Source organism: Scylla paramamosain, unplaced genomic scaffold (assembly GCF_035594125.1).
Source record: "Scylla paramamosain isolate STU-SP2022 unplaced genomic scaffold, ASM3559412v1 Contig3, whole genome shotgun sequence".
Lineage (NCBI taxonomy): Eukaryota > Metazoa > Arthropoda > Malacostraca > Decapoda > Portunidae > Scylla > Scylla paramamosain.
The window spans coordinates 3502776-3520273 of NW_026973668.1; the positions used below are offsets into that span (position 1 = coordinate 3502776).

Sequence of the window (17498 nt, forward strand, 5' to 3'; positions counted from 1 at the left end):
CCAGGCTGGAGAAGACAATCCTCTCCTGGAACTCAGACAGTACAAGTGTTACAATGTTGTGCCAAGCATGTGTTGACAGCTTTGCATATGGTTGGTCACTACACAGTAACACTTTCTCTCTGAATCACTAAGCAGTTGTACAGCCAACTTTACATTCATTGGCTTCTTTAAAAAGTCAATGTGTGCAGCTCTCAACTTATTCCCGAGATGTAGACCTTCCTTTTCCTGCAACTTATGAAGTCTTTTAATAAATTCCCACTCAATAGTGTTACCTTTCCCATCCAAAAATGTGCCTAGGTTGCCAAGGGAATTCCTAACTAACTTGAACATGTGACATGGATCAAGCAAAGCACAGACTGGCTTGCCTGTCGAAGGATGACTGAAGTGCGACTTAATATTATGAGGTTGTAAACTGCAGCCAAGATGGGTTAACACGCTTAAATTAGGAGCAGAACCATCACAAGTAAGGGACACAATATTTACCCCAACTGAATGAAGTTCACTTAATGCCTGCAAAACTAAATTACTTCTTTCAATGCCGCCAAGTCCATTTATCAAAAAATATCCAACTGGCACCTTAAAAGCAGACTTATGTGACACTACCATAAGAGTAAGTGCTTCCTTGGCCACAGGTAAGCAGTCATCGTCAAGCTCAGTTCCCATGTCTATAAATCCATGATATTTATTTCCATCCCACTCAACTTCTTGACGTATAGCCATTTCATCCATTATTAGTGAAAAGACACTGTGGTTATCTGGGGATGACTGAATTTGTTGCTTGAGTGCACTGAACGCTACATTTGTGAATCCTGGTTTCACCTCTACAGTGTTGTACCATTTTCGTAGTGTTCGTGGGTGAGGGAGGCAGGTGTCAAAAGTTTTCCTTACGAATCTATAAGCATTTGGAGAGTAGAAATGCAAAGTGAGAGCAAAACTTTTCAAGGTAGGAGAATACTGAGCAAGCAAGGGTTCACCGCTATTCTTAGCAACCTGTCTTTTCACAAGGTTACTCACTCCGCCAGCACATGACTCTAAAACTGTCAAACTATTTTCACTTACTAGGTTTTTTTGTTTCAATGCACTGATCACAGAACACAATTCGGCATTTTTTTTCTTGAGTCGTCTTGTTTTCTGATGCAACAGTTTAATTTTTTTTCTAGACTTCACGAGTTGTGTTTCTGTTTCTCCCAGCTTCCTCTTTAGCTGGGCTTTGGTTGGTGACACCTGAGTTTGTTTGCACAGGATTTTCCGGCACAGCTAAAGTAGAATGTCCACTATCTTGCGCTTCTTGTGGGGCAGGATCACAGAGAGGGCGAGATTTGGGAGGTTTCCTTTTGCTTGTTTTTTTCTGTAAGTGTGAAGGGAAAGCCTCAAATATGCTGGGAACAACACCATCTCGCAGCCTCACGTAACACAAGGACGTCCTGTCGAAATCATCAGGTCTAAAGTGCTTGGAGCAGAGCCGTGCCTGTTTGCCTGGGGTGTAGTTGTCTCTTCGTATAGCTGCAAGCCATTCCTTTCTTCTGCTCGGGTCCTTTGGTAGCCTGTAAACATGTTCCTAACACTGCGATCAAATAATCAAAGCGCCTATTTCCTGTGCGTCAGTCTTCATTATGAAAATCATGCACACTTCCTAGAACATCATATATATATATATATATAAATGAATATATAAATAACTTACTGGTGAAATGTAATGGATGGATCAGATTTTTTGTTCGCTTGTTCATTGCACCCAAATGCAACACAGGTAGTCGGCATTTCACACTACGCACGGAGCAACACTCCTGTCTTTACTCTCTCTATACGAGAGCTCTACTGAATTATTGACTGAGAGAGTATGTGTAGGTCGACTTGGGTCAAGACCTGACACTCCTTAATAAGCACCCTGACACAGGCTTAACTCGAGCTAACCTGACTCATCATAGCCCAACCCATACGGACCTGACTCTCCTTAGTAACTATGGGACCTCATCCCAACCCCAACATAAAAGAGGGGTCATACATACATTCCAACATAGCGAAATACTTCCATGACGTGTTTCATCTCTGCCCTGCAGTTGCTGCCTATCCTACGACAATATGGCCGCCTGACAGTTGGGTGGCTTCACCCAGGACGCCTCAAGGCCACTCCAACCTTCCTATCTCAATGGACTGCCATGTGTAGGCCTGCTGGTCAGCCCTCAACATTACACAGACTAGTAAGTGCAGCATCTCTTCCAGTTCATCCTTTCTTTCCTGTGAATAATGCAGAGATTTCACACATTGCTTTAAGTGCTGACAATTGTTGACTGTTGCTGTGAAAGGGTTGACAGGTTAATGATCCTGGGAGGCAAAGAAAACTGGTGGTCTTTGGTCAATGGCCTTGGTGTTGTGATGGTCTGCTGCCTTCATCACTTTTCACCACAACAGGCAGAGGGAGTGAGAGTGCAGGGGAGAGGGAGAGGGAGAGAGGAAGGTGTGAGAGGTAAGACAAATGTGGAGAGAGAGTATACTTAATATTGCATCTCTTGCTATGCAAAGCTGGATAAGAGTGTTGAAGCCTCCCTCCTGAAAGAGTTCAAGTCAAAGGCAGGGGAAAACACAGCAGCAGGAAGGGGAGTTCAAGAGTGTGCCAGTGAAGGGGATGAAAGACTGAGAATATTGGTTAACTCTTGCATTGGAGAGGTGGACAGAATAGTGGTGGAAGATTGAGAATACTGGTTAACTTTTGCAGTAGGGAGGAGGACAGAATAGTAGTGAAAGATTGAGAATTGCATTGGGGAAGTGGACAGAATAGTGGTGAAAGACTGATAATACTGGTTAACTCTCACATTAGGGAGGTGGACAGAATAGTAGTGAAAGATTGAGAATACTGGTTAACTCTTGCATTAGGGAGGTGGACAGAATAATGGTGAAAGATTGAGAATACTGGTTAACTCTTGCATTAGGGAGTGGACAGAATAGTGGTGAAAGATTGAAAATACTGGTTAATTTCTTGCATTAGGGAGGTGGACAGAATAGTGGTGAAAGATTGAGAATACTGATTAACTCTTGCATTATGGAGGTGGACAGAATAGTGGTGAAAGATTGAGAATACTGGTTAACTCTTGCATTAGGGAGTGGACAGAATAGTGGTGAAAGATTGAAAATACTGGTTAATTTCTTGCATTAGGGAGGTGGACAGAATAGTGGTGAAAGATTGAGAATACTGATTAACTCTTGCATTACGGAGGTGGACAGAATAGTGGTGAAAGATTGAGAATACTGGTTAACTCTTGCATTAGGGAGTGGACAGAATAGTGGTGAAAGATTGAAAATACTGGTTAATTCTTGCATTAGTGAGTGGACAGAATAGTGGTGAAAGATTGAAAATACTGGTTAATTCTTGCATTAGGGAGGTGGACAGAATAGTGGTGAAAGATTGAGAATACTGGTTAACTCTCGCATTAGGGAGTGGACAGAATAGTGATGAAAGATTGAGAATACTGGTGAAGTTTTGCATTAGGGAGGTGGACAGAATAGTGGTGAAAAAGAGGATGATGGACTTAATTCTTTCTTTTTTTATAAATGTTTATGATAATTTTAAACATTCCTCCTCGTTTATTCCTTCCCTTCTTCCTACACTACTTTATTCTTCCTTCTCCCTTCCTTTCTACATTTCCTTCGTCTTCTCTCCTTTATTGTTCGTTTCTCCTTTCTACATTTCCTTCTGCTTCTTCCCTTTTCTTTTTTCTTCCTCCTTTCATTTATTCATTATTTTTTCGCGTCTTCATTAAAGGGTTAAATGGCTTTCAATAGCTTATTGTTTGAATGAGGCGGTGTTGTTATTCTCGAACTCCAAACCAACCAACGTCAGTATTTATAAAATGAGGAATCGTGTTTTCTATTAAAATATTCTGCACCTGAAGAGATTTATTATTATTATTATTTATTATTTTTTTACGCATACGATATTAATTCACAAGCGTTTTCAGTCGGTATGTAATAAGATTGCCAGAGGCCACCCCATGAAATTATTTTTGGAACCATTACTAAACTTCTAATATTTCTTTAAATTATACTTAATTCTTAATACCTAAATATAAGACGTTAATTGTATGGCTTAAAATATATATTAGTCTTTCCGTTCAGTGAAGGATTGAGTGTGTCTTTTCAGCGGTGGAGGGATGGCCCGGATGAGACGAATGACAGAATCAGCAGGGAGGCGGTGGAGAAATGTCTGGAAAGACAGAAGAAATGGGAAGGCAGCAGAACCAGACGAGGTACCTTACGAGATATACAAGAATGGAGTGGAAGATGTGATTGATAGTTGAAACAGGCACAAGTATACAAGTGTTTAGGAATGTGGGTGAGTCCGAACGGGTGTGAAAAGGCAAAGAATGGAAAGAGGAGGTCGACTGGTAAGCGCAGGAAGGATGAGCGAGTAAGTGTAACATGGTGAGGGAAGTGTGGAAGAGTGTGGCTGTGCCGAGTATAATGTATGGTATGAGTGTGATTGCTTGGAACAAAAGTGAAATTGATAAGTTAGAAGTGGGGCAGAATAGAGTAGCAAGGATGGCACTGAGTGCACCGAGGTACTGTAGACAGAAGTGAAATGTGTGGGACTGAATTAATGGAAGAACAAGATGGAAGGAAAGAGCTCCGTGGAATGGTACAAGGAGAAAGAGGCCCCGATGTATGAAAGATGGTATGAGGGAAGCCTGGATGGTGATCTCTTCCCAGCGAGGCCACAGTGTATGGATGTGAATGCAAGGAATTACAGATGGTCTGAGTCCCGCAGCAAAGTGTGCCAGATGTGTGACACGGGAGAGGATGGGACGGTGTTTGTGGTGCTGGATGATGCAAGTGATTCTGACTGAGTTAGGGCGTAATATGAATGAAAGAGTGGAGAAGACAGAAAGGGAATGAATGGTGGTGCTGCTGAGACTGTTTGGAGAAACCAATGAAAGGATGATTGAGGCTGTGGAGGAGTTTCTAGAGAGAATGTGGCGTGTCAGATGCAGGGACAATTAATTTGTTTGTTTTTTTTCTTTCTACGAGTTGCCGATCCAAAGGCATGGCTGAGGAGCATGGAGCTATAATATACATCAATGCCCGGGAGTGATCCCGAGCCACCTGTAGCGACATTATCAAGATCAAGATCACTGGCGCCAATAGTCCCTGTTTATGGTCACGGTGGAGGGATCAGAGGCGGCGTCCGCGTGGTGCTGTGGTCAGTGGTCAGGGCACGCCGAGTGTGCGGCAGATTGCGCCTGTGTTTGAGCTGGCCTGGGTCACCTGTGGCCACCTGGTCACCTGTCTACTCTGTGTCTGGTGGAGGGAACAGAGGCGGCGTCCCCGTGGTGCTGTGGTCAGTGGTCAGGGCCCGCCGAGTGTGCGGCAGATTGCGCCTGTGTTTGAGCTGGCCTGGGTCACCTGTGGCCACCTGGCGGAGTGGCGGTGCCTCCCTGGCCTCACCTGAGGGCGTGCAGGTAATGGTGGGCGGGGAACAAGTCAATGTCAGGAGCGAGTGACTGAGGTGGTGGTCACCGTCATTCTTGTTGTGGATTGTTTGTTTGTTTGTTGATTTCTTTTATCCCCAAGGCATGGTGGTGCCGTCTGGCTGTCTGCTGGTGCTGCCTGCCTGGTGAAGTGTTCCCTGGGGAATACACTGCTGCACTAGGTTGTTAGGTTGCGTGGCACTAGTGTCGACGTGCGGTCCCCGGCTAGGCTAGGCCGCCTCCGTCAGGTCGAGAGAGAGTAGTAGTATCCTCGTCTGATATGGTAACACTGCACAGAAAATACACAACTGGGAACTCTGACCTACCGGATTCGGCCTAGCCAGCCGGGGACCCCACGTCCACACTAGTGCCAGCTGTTTGGTGTTAGTTATGTCAAGGTAGGTTTGGTTATTTTGTTAGGTTTGGTTAGGGTTAGTTAGGTTAGTAAGTTAGGCTTGCCTATGTTATGGTAAGTCAGGTTAAGTTTAGGTTAGGTTAGGTTCTTTTTTGACAAAATTTCGCTGTCAATTGTGGCAGAAATGCATGACAACAGTTTTTTTCTTTTTTTGTTTTATTTTTGTTATTTTATTTGTTTGTTTTCCAGCAGGACACCAGTGGTGAGAGAGCAAGACCCAACCAGCAAATTCCCCATCCATTCTGCCCCAGAGACCCTCAGGTCAGTGGCCAGCAAGTCCTCCCGCCCATTCTGCTCCAGAGCCCCTCAGGTCAGTGACTGGCTGCTCAGAGAGCTGCACCACTACTGTCAACACTTGCTTCTTTGTCACAAGTTACCACCAACAAAAACTGATTGGCTTACTCTTTGCAAAGAGGCATTTTTTTTTTTTACTTTATTTATATATTTATTTATTTTTATTTTATTTATTCTCTCTCTCTCTCTCTCTCTCTCTCTCTCTCTCTCTCTCTCTCTCTCTCTCTCTCTCTCTCTCTCTCTCTCTCTCCACAAAAGTTCTTTGAAGGAAAATGTTTGTAAAGCTTTGCGTGTTGTGCTGGATTCTTGGTGAGGCAGTGACAGGAGTGGTGCAGTGCCTGGTGACAAAAATAATGAGTTAAGTAAGAAGTACTAGCACAGGGCTTAAGTGAGAGAGTGGGCATTGTTAGCCGACACCTGAGACCAGGCCAGACCACGACCTGGTCTGGTCTGCGGACACCAGTTTGTTGCATTTTTCACCCCTGCATGTCTTTAGCAGCACACCACTAGCTGACCGCCTGGCCACTGTGGTGGTTTAGCAGCACACCACTAACTGACAGTCTGGCCACTGTGGTGGTTTAGCAGCGCACCACTAACTGACAGCCTGGCCACTGTGGTGGTTTAGCAGCACACCACTAGCTGACAGCCTGGCCACTGTGGTGGTTTAGCAGCACACCACTAACTGACAGTCTGGCCACTGTGGTGGTTTAGCAGCACACCACTAGCTGACAGCCTGGCCACTGTGGTGGTTTATCAGCACAGTAACACCCTGACCACAGGCCACTGCCTCCCTGTTTTGTGTTTGTGGTGCTGGATGATGCAAGTGATTCTGACTGAGTTAGGGCATAATATGAATGAAAGAGTGGAGAAGACAAAGGGAATGAATGATGGTGCTGCTGGGACTGTTTGGAGAAACCAATGAAAGGATGATTGAGGCTGTGGAGGAGTTTCTAGAGAGAATGTGGCGTGTCAGATGTAGGGACAATTAATTTCTGCTTTTTTTTTTTTTTTTTTTTTTTTTTTTTTCTCTACGAGTTGCCGATCCAAAGGCATGGCTCAGGAGCATGGAGCTATAATATACATCAATGCCCGGGAGTGATCCCGAGCCACCTGTAGCGACATTATCAAGATCAAGATCACTGGCGCCAAAAGTCCCTGTTGATGGTCACTGGTGGAGGGATCAGAGGCGGCGTCCGCGTGGTGCTGTGGTCAGTGGTCAGTGGTCAGGGCACGCCGAGTGTGCAGGAGATTGCGCCTGTGTTTGAGCTGGCCTGGGTCACCTGTGGCCACCTGGTCACCTGTCTACTCTGTGTCTGGTGGAGGGAACAGAGGCGGCGTCCGCGTGGTGCTATGGTCAGTGGTCAGGGCCCACCGAGTGGGCGGCAGATTGCGCCTGTGTTTGAGCTGGCCTGGGTCACCTGTGGCCACCTGGCGGGCTTCACCCCCAACTTGGACCATCGCCAACTCGGACCATCAACTCGGCCCTGGTCTATACTAACTCAGACCACGATAACCAACTCGGACCACTATATGCCAACTCGGACCACCAACTTGTACCATGTTTAAAAGTTAAATGATAATTCAGCAGCTTAAAATTGACTTTTATTTCACGATAAAATACAATTAAAATTATGCTCTAAAAACATGCAAAAGTCAGTAAAATACAATTAAAATTATACTCTAAAAACATGCAAAGTCAGTAAAATACAATAAAAATTATGCTCAAAAAACATGCATAAGTCAGTTTAAAAATAAAACTCAAGTATTTCATGAAAAATCAAGTCATTATATATTCACAGCAATATGATGAGAGGCAGCATGCAAAAGTCAGTAAAATACAATTAAGATTATAGTCTAAAAACATGCAAAAGTCAGTTTAAAAAATAAAACTAGAGTATTTCATGAAAAATCAAGTCATTACATATTCACAGCAATATGATGAGAGGCAGCATGCAAAAGTCAGTAAAATACAATTAAAATTGTAGTCTAAAAACATGCAAAAGTCAATTTTAAAAAATAAAACTAGAGTATTTCATGAAAAATCAAGTCATTACATATTCACAGCAATATGATGAGAGGCAACTTTCAGTAAGCTTTTTGCTGTTTTAGTGCCCAGAGAAAATTCCTCCCAAAGCATGGCTAGTCGTCCATGTTGTTTTGTATATTTATTTTTTTGGTGACGCAACACCTTTCCATCATTTATAAACTTTACATGAGGCATTACAAGTCTAGCCTCTGTGTGTAGCAGGGTTATTAAAGTATAGAAGTTCAGTTGGCCTTTATGTGCTTTCATATTAAGTCTGTAATGCCATCCTTCAACGTCATTGTTAGTTCTTACACTTCGATCAAATACACACCAAACTTTGGGAGGCCACATTTCTGATGTAATCCATGTACTGTTTATGTACTCTAAAAGATCTAAGAGTGGTTGTGACCCAGCTGCTTTCCTATAGAATCTTATAAAAAGTCCTTCTATGTGATCATCAGGTACATACAGCAGAGAAAGCAGTTGTCTTACAAATTTGTAGGTTTTGCTATCATGTGTGTAAGCAGACTGGAGGCCAAGAACTTGCGCCTTCCTCCAAACTGCTTGTCCCCAGTGAAATGCACAACCACACATAACTACATGTGGGAAAACTTCTGGAATAGCACGCCAAATACTTTGTTCAAAATCAAGGATAACTTCTTTTACTTTTAATTGTCCATCTAAAATTTCTTTGAGTTTACTAAAAATTATCCTATAATCTTTACATCTCTTACCCGACATTAACACAAACAACAGAGGCGTTTGTTTTACGTTACCATCGCACTTCATAAATGCGTGAATACTAAAAAGATGGGTAAAGGGTCACCTCACTACTACTTTAAAAGTTCCATCAACATACCAGTTTCTTGCTTTAGCAAGTAACTGAAGCTGTTCTTGTGTTGCAAACAATAGGTGGCGTCTGTCCACTATACTTATATCTGATATAAGAAAGTTAGGTGGAATGTGCTCCTCACTAATACAAAAAGTTAGGTCACTGGGCTCAGCAGGTCTGTTAGCTCGCCGCTTCCTGTTTGCTTGGCGAGCTAGATTCACCGGTGCAGGTAGCGAAGCAGTAGGCTTTGTTGGATCAACGTGTTCAAGAAGCACTTCCTCCACGATTTCTAAAGCTGGGCGAAATACATCATCCATTGCTTTGTCTTTAATTAACTTTGACACCATGCTTGTAGTCAAAGGGCATGCTTCCGGTGGGTGTGAATGTTCATTGGCTCCTCTGATAAACACTCCGTTCACTTCGTTTACTATCATGTTACAGGTAACCTTTTTATTACGCACTGCACAGCGACAATGAACACCAACATTTGTTTTTCTTTTAAATGTGTATGAAAATCCTAGACTGTCCACAAGTTTCTGCTTGCCCTTTGTGAAGATGCACATATTTTTTCATACGTTATAATAGGTGGATGAGCCTCAGAGCAGTCCAAAGTGTCGTTGTCCAAGGTGTCTTTCGTCTAGATAAGTTTCAGAATTTATACTCGTATCATCCACTAACGCCTGGGTCGGAGTAGGTAGATGATCCTCAGGGCAGTCATGTACAGCGATGTCTTGTACAGAAGAGCAAGTTGTGCAGCTCCAATTCACGTCAAGACCCTCCCTTACAGCTCTTCTACAGTCCTCCCTTGAAATTCCAGTCTTACAGGTTCTGTGTTGCCACGATTTACATCCATCACACAACAATGCCTCCTGTAAAAAATCATATTCCGAGGTTCATGTCGATATTTTAGTGTACACTAGATATAATCAGTATTACAGAAAACTGTTCAACATATAGTTACAATAAATTCAATTAACAATTAAATCCTGTAGTCTCACCTGTCGAGGACGCACTACGTCTTTGCACACCAAACACTTGTCCATGATTGGACTGCCTTCTGCCGTGTACAAGTGATATCTGGCCTGGACATCGTGTGAGTGAACGAAGAATCACAAATGTGTGAAGCACTCTTCTCTGTGCGATAGTTTATGATGGTTTGAATCTAACAAGTGTGTGAAGCACTCTTCTCTGTTCGAGTTCAAGTTGGTTAGGCCGTGATCCCTTTAGGCCGAGAGTCATTTAGGCTGTGATCCCTTTAGGTCGAGAGTCATTTAGGCCGTGATCCTTAAACTCAGTGTTGCAAACCCTGCGCTGCCATTCTTGACAATGGTCACACTGCAAAGCATGGTCACACTGCAAAGCATGCTGGTTGAATCGTACACGTTGAGAGCAAACAACACGAGGAAATTTGGTAGGCATCCTGAGCGATGAGGTGTGAGGGAATAACGAATACGCAGAATTTGACTTCAACACATCAACTAAGTAAGTAAGACAGTGTTTTGAGACTTTCGAAATTATATGTTTTGAATTTAGTAATATTTTGAATTAAGTAATTGAGACTGTTTCGTAATTGTAATTGCACTTGTACGGACACGGCAAGGTTTGCTGTGCGACACAGGTGTGAGAGGTGGCAGAACAGGAAATGTGATAATGGTGTATCTTGAGCTGATTAATGGCAGCTGTGAAACCAGGTATTTTCAATGGCTGGGTTTCGTGCACTTCCTGCAGTACCTCATAAAACGATTAATATGTGTGTAAGTACGCTACAGAACATAGTTTCCACTGCATATAGGTCTCTTCCACTGTATATAGGTCTCTTCCATTTATTATCTTTATTTTATGGAGGTATCGATCTCTCGATACATTATCAAGAGTATCAACAAGACTCATTAGCATGCAATCACGTCACACTTCTTGCCTCCACAGTAGTCCTCCAGCATCGACTGCACTATAAAAACTATAAAAAGGATCTCATTATTACGGCCTAAACGACCCACGGCCTACAGAGTCGCGGCCTAAACGACTCGGCGTAAAGGGATCACGGCCTAAACGACTCTCGGCCTAGAGTGCTCATGGCCGAAACGACCTGCTCCCCTCTGTGCGATAGTTTATGATGGTTTGAATCTAACAAATGTAGTGATAATACACGTTCATACGTGAAGCCACGTGCAGCTTGGAGATTTTTTTTCCCACGCTCAAATGAAGCGGTTACTGATTCGTGATTAAAGAGATAATGAGCTCGTGTATTGCTTACATGTAGTTTACAGTGGAATTTTTTTACCTAATTTGGTTGGGGACATTCTTGGCTTCATTATGGGGTAGAGCTCTTAAGTGTAGTTAAATATCAAATCGTCAATAATTACGGCTGCGCCAGTATTATGACAATTTGTTTTTTCATCCTGAGTCGTATGGTAATGAAGGCAAATGTAGGGTAATTTCAGTAAGTGTGTAGGGCGGAGACGTCTGCAGAGGTTGGCAACACTGCCCACAGTTTATGATGGTCCGAGTCGGCAAACATGGTGGTCCGACTTGGTATTTCAGAAAATGAGAATGGTCCGAGTTGGTCCACAAGATGGTCCGAGTTGCCTTTTCATAATGGGCCGAGATGGAAAAGGGCCGAGTTGGCCCTACCCCCTGGCGGACTGGCGGCACCTCCCTGGCCTCACCTGAGGGCGTGCAGGTAATGGTGGGCGGGGAACATGTCAGTGTCAGGAGCGAGTGACTGAGGTGGTGGTCACCGTCACTCTTGTGGTTTGTTTGTTTGTTTGTTGATTTCTTTTATTCCCAAGGCATGGCGGCCGCCTGCCAGGTGAAGTGTTGCCTGGGGAATAATAGGCAGACATCTTGTGCACTGCTGCACTGGGTTAGGTTAGGCTGTGTGGCACTACAGTCGATGTGAGGTCCCCAGCTGGCTAGGCCACGTCCGGCAGGTCTAGAGAGAGAGAGAGAGAGAGTAGATTCCTTGCCTGACCTGGTAACAGTGCAAGGAAAATACACAACTGGCAATACAGATCTTCCGGACAAGGCCTAGCCAGCCTGGAATCCCACGTCCACACTAGTGCCGGTTGTTTGGTGTTAGTTGTGTTAAGGTAGGTTTGGTTATTTTGTTAGGTTTGGTTAGGGTTAGTTAGGCTTGCTTATATTATGGTAAGACAGGTTAAGTTTAGGTTAGGTTTTTTTTGACGAAATTTTGCTGTTACAATCGTGGCAGCAATGCAGGACATCAGTTAATGTTTTTTGCCTTTTTGTTTTATTTTTGTTATTTGTTTGTTTATCATTGTTTTATTTATTTGTTTGTTTTCCAGCAGGACATCAGTGGTGAGAGACAAAAAGACCCGACCAGCAAGCCCTCCCATCCATTCTGCCCCAGAGTCCATCAGGTTATTGGCCGGCATGTCCTCCTGTCCATTCTACCCCAGAGCCCCTCAGGTATGTGGCCGGCAAGTCCTCCCGTCCATTCTGCCCCAGAGCCCCTCAGGTCAGTGGCCGGCAACGAAAACTGATTGGCTTGCTCTTTGCATGGCTGTGGTGGCCCGATCAGAGTCATTTGTTGTGGTCCTAGGCAAACTCGGCCCATCGGCAACTCGGCCCGTTAGAATACCAACTCGGCCCATAAGATACCATCTCGGCCCATGTTGAAATTGCTATCATCACTATTTTCCATGATAAGAGCGTGGCAGAAACTGAATGAGCAAAATACAACGTAAAATACAACAAAAAGATGGTATAAAAGCAGTCAAATAAAAATAAAAAAAAACTAATATGAATAGTTAAAAAGTAAAACTAAGTAAAAAGAAAAGAAAGTTCTAAAATACATGCAATCAAAAGTAAAAAATTATGGATTAACTGCAATATGATGTGAGACAGCCCTTTGTAAGTTCTTGGCAGAACACTGGCCATTACTGAATTCTTCCCAGAGGTTCACAAGATGTCCATGTTGTTTCCGATACTTCTGTTTCTGGTACCTCAAAACTTTTCCATCCAACAAAAGCCTTACTTGAATGGAGACCAGCTTGGCTTCATCATGTAGAAGTTTTACTAACAGGTAAAAGTTTAGTTGGCCTTTCCTTTTGTGTGGTGGCCCTACTCTGTGGAGGCTGTGTGTTAGGCTGAGACTGAGGCAGGAAGCCCCTCTCTGCCTGTGTGGTGATGGCCTCCTCTGTTATAGGTGCCAGGTGTATCTTATCTGTGGAGTCTGTGTTAGGCTGAGGCTGAGGCAGGTAGCCCTTCACTCCCTGTGTAGTGACAGCCTCCTCTGTTACAGGTGCCAGATTGGCATCCAGTGGCGGGACTCCCTCTGTGCATCCTCGGTGCAGCCCCAGTGTTCCTGCAGAACTGACCACTACCAAGAGCAGTGTTGCAATGGAGGATGTGATGCCAGGCAGCAGCAGTAGCAGCAGTATGAACAGATGGGAACAGTTGCTCTTCTAGACAGGGTGGAATCAAAAGCTTTTCGTCTCATCAACTCCTCTCCTCTCAGTGACTTTCTTCAGCCTCTCTCTCACTGCCGCAATGTTGCATATCTAGCTGTCTTCTACTGCTATTTTCATGCTAACTGCTCTTCTGATCTTGCTAACTGCATGCCTCCTCTCCTCCTGCTAACTCTGTACAGGGGCCTTTTCCGTCCATGTATGGAGTATGCTTGACATGTCTGGGGGGTTCCACTCATACTGCTCTTCTAGACAGGGTGGAATCAAAAGCTTTTCGTCTAATCAACTCCTCTCCTCTAACTGACGGTCTTCAGCCTCTCTCTCACTGCCACAATGTTGCATATCTAGCTGTCTTCTACCGCTATTTTCATGTTAACTGCTCTTCTGATCTTGCTAACTGCATGCCTCCCCTCCTCCCGCGGCCTTGCTGCACAAGACTTTCTTCTTTCTCTCACCCCTATTCTGTCCACCTCTCTAACACAAGAGTTAACCAGTATTCTCAATCATTCATCCCTTTCTCTGGTAAACTCTGGAACTCCCTGCCTGCTTCTGTATTTCCACCTTCCTATGACTTGAATTCCTTCAAGAGGGAGGTTTCAAGACACTTATTCATCAATTTTTGACCACTGCTTTGACCCTTTTATGGGACTGGCATTTCAGTGGGCATATTTTTTATTGGATTTTTGTTGCCCTTGGCCAGTGTCCTTCCTACATAAAAAAAAATAAAAATAAAAAACCACAAGTGTGACCACTGCAGGAAGACATTTGCCCAGAAGAGTCATCTTGCCTCACACATCCTCACCCACACTAGGGAGAGAATGTTCCAGTCCCTGGAGTGTGGGAAAAGATTTACCAGGAAGGGTTCCCTTGACAGACACATCCTCACCCACACTGGGGAGAGAAAGTTCCAGTGCGTGGAGTGTGGGAAAAGATTTACCAGGAAGGATTCCCTTGACAGACACATCCTCACCCACACTGGGGAGAGAAAGTTCCAGTGCCTGGAGTGTGGGAAAAAATTTACTCGGAAAGGTCATCTTGACACACACATCCTCACCCACACTGGGGAGAGAAAGTTCCAGTGCCTGGAGTGTGGGAAAAGATTTATCCATAAAGGTTATCTTAACAAACACACCCTCACCCACACTGGGGAGAAAAAGTTCCAGTGCCTGGAGTGTGGGAAAAGATTTATCCATAAAGGTGATCTTAACAAACACATCCTCACCCACACTGGGGAGAGAAAGTTCCAGTGCCTGGAGTGTGGGAAAAGATTTATCCATAAAGGTGATCTTAACAAACACACCCTCACCCACACTGGGGAGAAAAAGTTCCAGTGCCTGGAGTGTGGGAAAAGATTTACTCTGAAAGGTCATCTTGACACACACATCCTCACCCACACTGGGGAGAGAAAGTTCCAGTGCCTGAAGTGTGGGAAAAGATTTACTCAGAAAGGTCATCTTGACAGACACATCCTCACCCACACTGGGGAGAGAGAGTTCCAGTGCCTGGAGTGTGGGAAAAGATTTACTCGAAAAGGTCATCTTGACACACACATCCTCACCCACACTGGGGAGAGAAAGTTTCAGTGCCTGGAGTGTGGGAAAAGATTTACTCTGAAAGGTGATCTTAACAAACACACCCTCACCCACACTGGGGAGAGAAAGTTCCAGTGCCTGGAGTGTGGGAAAAGATTTATCCATAAAGGTGATCTTAACAAACACATCCTCACCCACACTGGGGAGAGAAAGTTCCAGTGCCTGGAGTGTGGGAAAAGATTTATCCATAAAGGTGATCTTAACAAACACATCCTCACCCACACTGGGGAGAGAAAGTTCCAGTGCCTGGAGTGTGGGAAAAGATTTACTCTGAAAGGTCATCTTGACACACACATCCTTACCCACACTGGGGAGAGAGAGTTCCAGTGCCTGGAGTGTGGGAAAAGATTTACCAGGAAGGGTTCCCTTGACAGACACATCCTCACCCACACTGGAGAGAGAAAGTTCCAGTGCCTGGAGTGTGGGAAAAGATTTACCAGGAAGGGTTCCCTTGACAGACACATCCTCACCCACACTGGGAAGAGAAAGTTCCAGTGCCTGGAGTGTGGGAAAAGACTTACCCATAAAGGCAGTCTTGACAGACACACCCTCACCCACACTGGGAGATAGTAAAGTGGCCGTCTTCTACAACAAGGACATTCCAGCAGGGAGACACACACACAAGGTGTGTGTGTCTGATGTTGTTATCTGATGACCTGATATTGTTATCTGGAACAAAGAAGAGAAAACAGCCAAAATGATAGATGTTGCAGTCCCCAGTGACTGTGGCCTCAGTAGAGCTGAAAGGAAAAAAATTACAAAATATCAAGACCTAAGAAATGACCCACATACAACGTGGTCACTGACGGACGTCGGTATAACACCAGTGGTGGTGGCGGCGACAGGGCTGATGAAGAAAAACCCGGAGAGCTGCCCTGAGGCAATCCCTGGTCCCCCAAGTGCCCACGAGGTACAAACAGCTGCGGTCAAGGGAACAGTTGCTGTCCTGAAGAGAGTCCTCAGATACACTGCTAACACTGCTTAGGGTGTAACTTTAGACCCCAGGCTTGGGGCCCATTGCACTCACCAAACAATGAAACAAGAAAATGCAGAAAACAGGGAGAGAAAGTTCCCAGGCCTGCAGTGTGGGAAAAGATTTGCCCTGGCAATACCAGTGGTGACTTGTGGGTGTGGTGTGGTGACTGGCCACATTACTGCCACAAACCAGCTGGCAATACCAGTGGTGACTTGTGGGTGTCGTGTGGTGACTGGCCACAACATTACTGCCACAAACCAGCTGGCAATACCAGTGGTGACTTGTGGGTGTGGTGTGGTGACTGGCCACAACATTACTGCCACAAACCAGCTGGCAATACCAGTGGTGACTTGTGGGTGTGGTGTGGTGACTGGCCACAACATTACTGCCACAAACCAGCTGGCAATACCAGTGGTGACTTGTGGGTCTGGTGTGGTGACTGGCCAAAAGGTTTATCCTGCAATGTAATGTTGACAAACATCCTCACCCACACTGTGGTAAGGAAGTACAGGTGTGGTGTTTGTGGCAGTGTTTGTGTAGCAAGAGTGGTGTTGCCAGACACATCCAAACACACCTGTGGGGGGTGAGGTGTTGTGGTTGTGGTGGTGGTGTGTGAGGGACTTGGAGTGACTAGTGTTTGTGTGTTGTTACTTTGTACTCAAGTGTTGGAACAAACTTTTGTTGCTAGAATGCTGAGTTATGTTGTTAACAGTATTTAATGTGTGTGTGTGTGTGTGTGTGTGTACAAAATGGCCAGTATTAATCCTCACATGACAAACACAGCAGTGGATGACTGGAATAGACTCAGTAGTCAGGTTGTTAGTGCAGAGTGAGTCATTACAGAGCTTTGAATTGTTAGACAAGTGTTTGGACAGGGATGACAGGTGGAAACAGACAGGTGTGTTTTGTACAGGGACTGCCACGTGTAGGCCTGATGGCTTCCTGCACCAACCCTTGTGTTCTTGTGTACTACTACTACTACTACTATTAATAATAATAAAACACTTAATTTCTTCACTCTTTTAATATATTACAACATCCATTTTCTTCAAATATAAGCTGGAAAATTGTTATTAAAATTATTCAAAAGTAAACCCATCACTCTTCTTCTTCATCAACAATTTGGCTTAGAAGAAGAATAGCAACAATACCACCACCAGTAACTTACAACTCCACTATAACTCGCTGTTATATATAAAATGCACCCAATTATGAAAATATACGCTGTACAAGATACAGTGTGAGTGTGTGTGTGTGTGTGTGTGTGTAGGACAGAGAGAGAGAGAGAGAGAGAGAGAGAGAGAATAAAAAAGATAACAAATGCATGAAGAGAGAGAGAGAGAGAGAGAGAATCCAAATAAAACCATTTCAAACCATACATACACACATACAACAACAACAATAACCACCAAAAAGATAATAATAAAAATTGCTACATATCATTATTATTATTATTATTATTATTATTATT

General features: G+C 44.2%; 2 protein-coding genes across 9 annotated transcripts; both read left to right on the plus strand.

Annotated features, from left to right (window-relative positions):
* Positions 1 to 1767: 1767 nt before the first annotated feature.
* On the plus strand, positions 1768 to 17040 carry LOC135096340 (uncharacterized). Of its 8 annotated transcripts, none has more exons than XM_063997779.1 (6): positions 1770 to 2201; positions 4139 to 4244; positions 5023 to 5453; positions 6067 to 6138; positions 12335 to 12507; positions 13294 to 17040. In XM_063997779.1, the coding sequence occupies exons 3-6, from the start codon at positions 5073 to 5075 to the stop codon at positions 13421 to 13423; spliced, it is 756 nt and encodes a 251-aa protein (XP_063853849.1). In that variant the 5' UTR covers positions 1770 to 2201; positions 4139 to 4244; positions 5023 to 5072; the 3' UTR covers positions 13424 to 17040. The 8 variants fall into 8 exon arrangements, with proteins under 8 accessions (XP_063853857.1, XP_063853849.1, XP_063853850.1 ...); XM_063997780.1 differs by having other exon boundaries at positions 1771 to 2201; positions 12338 to 12507; XM_063997781.1 differs by having other exon boundaries at positions 1771 to 2201; positions 6070 to 6138.
* LOC135096339 (gastrula zinc finger protein XlCGF57.1-like) lies at positions 14278 to 17319 on the plus strand. Its single transcript, XM_063997778.1, has one exon. The coding sequence runs from the start codon at positions 14278 to 14280 to the stop codon at positions 15619 to 15621; it is 1344 nt and encodes a 447-aa protein (XP_063853848.1). The 3' UTR covers positions 15622 to 17319.
* Positions 17320 to 17498: the final 179 nt, after the last annotated feature.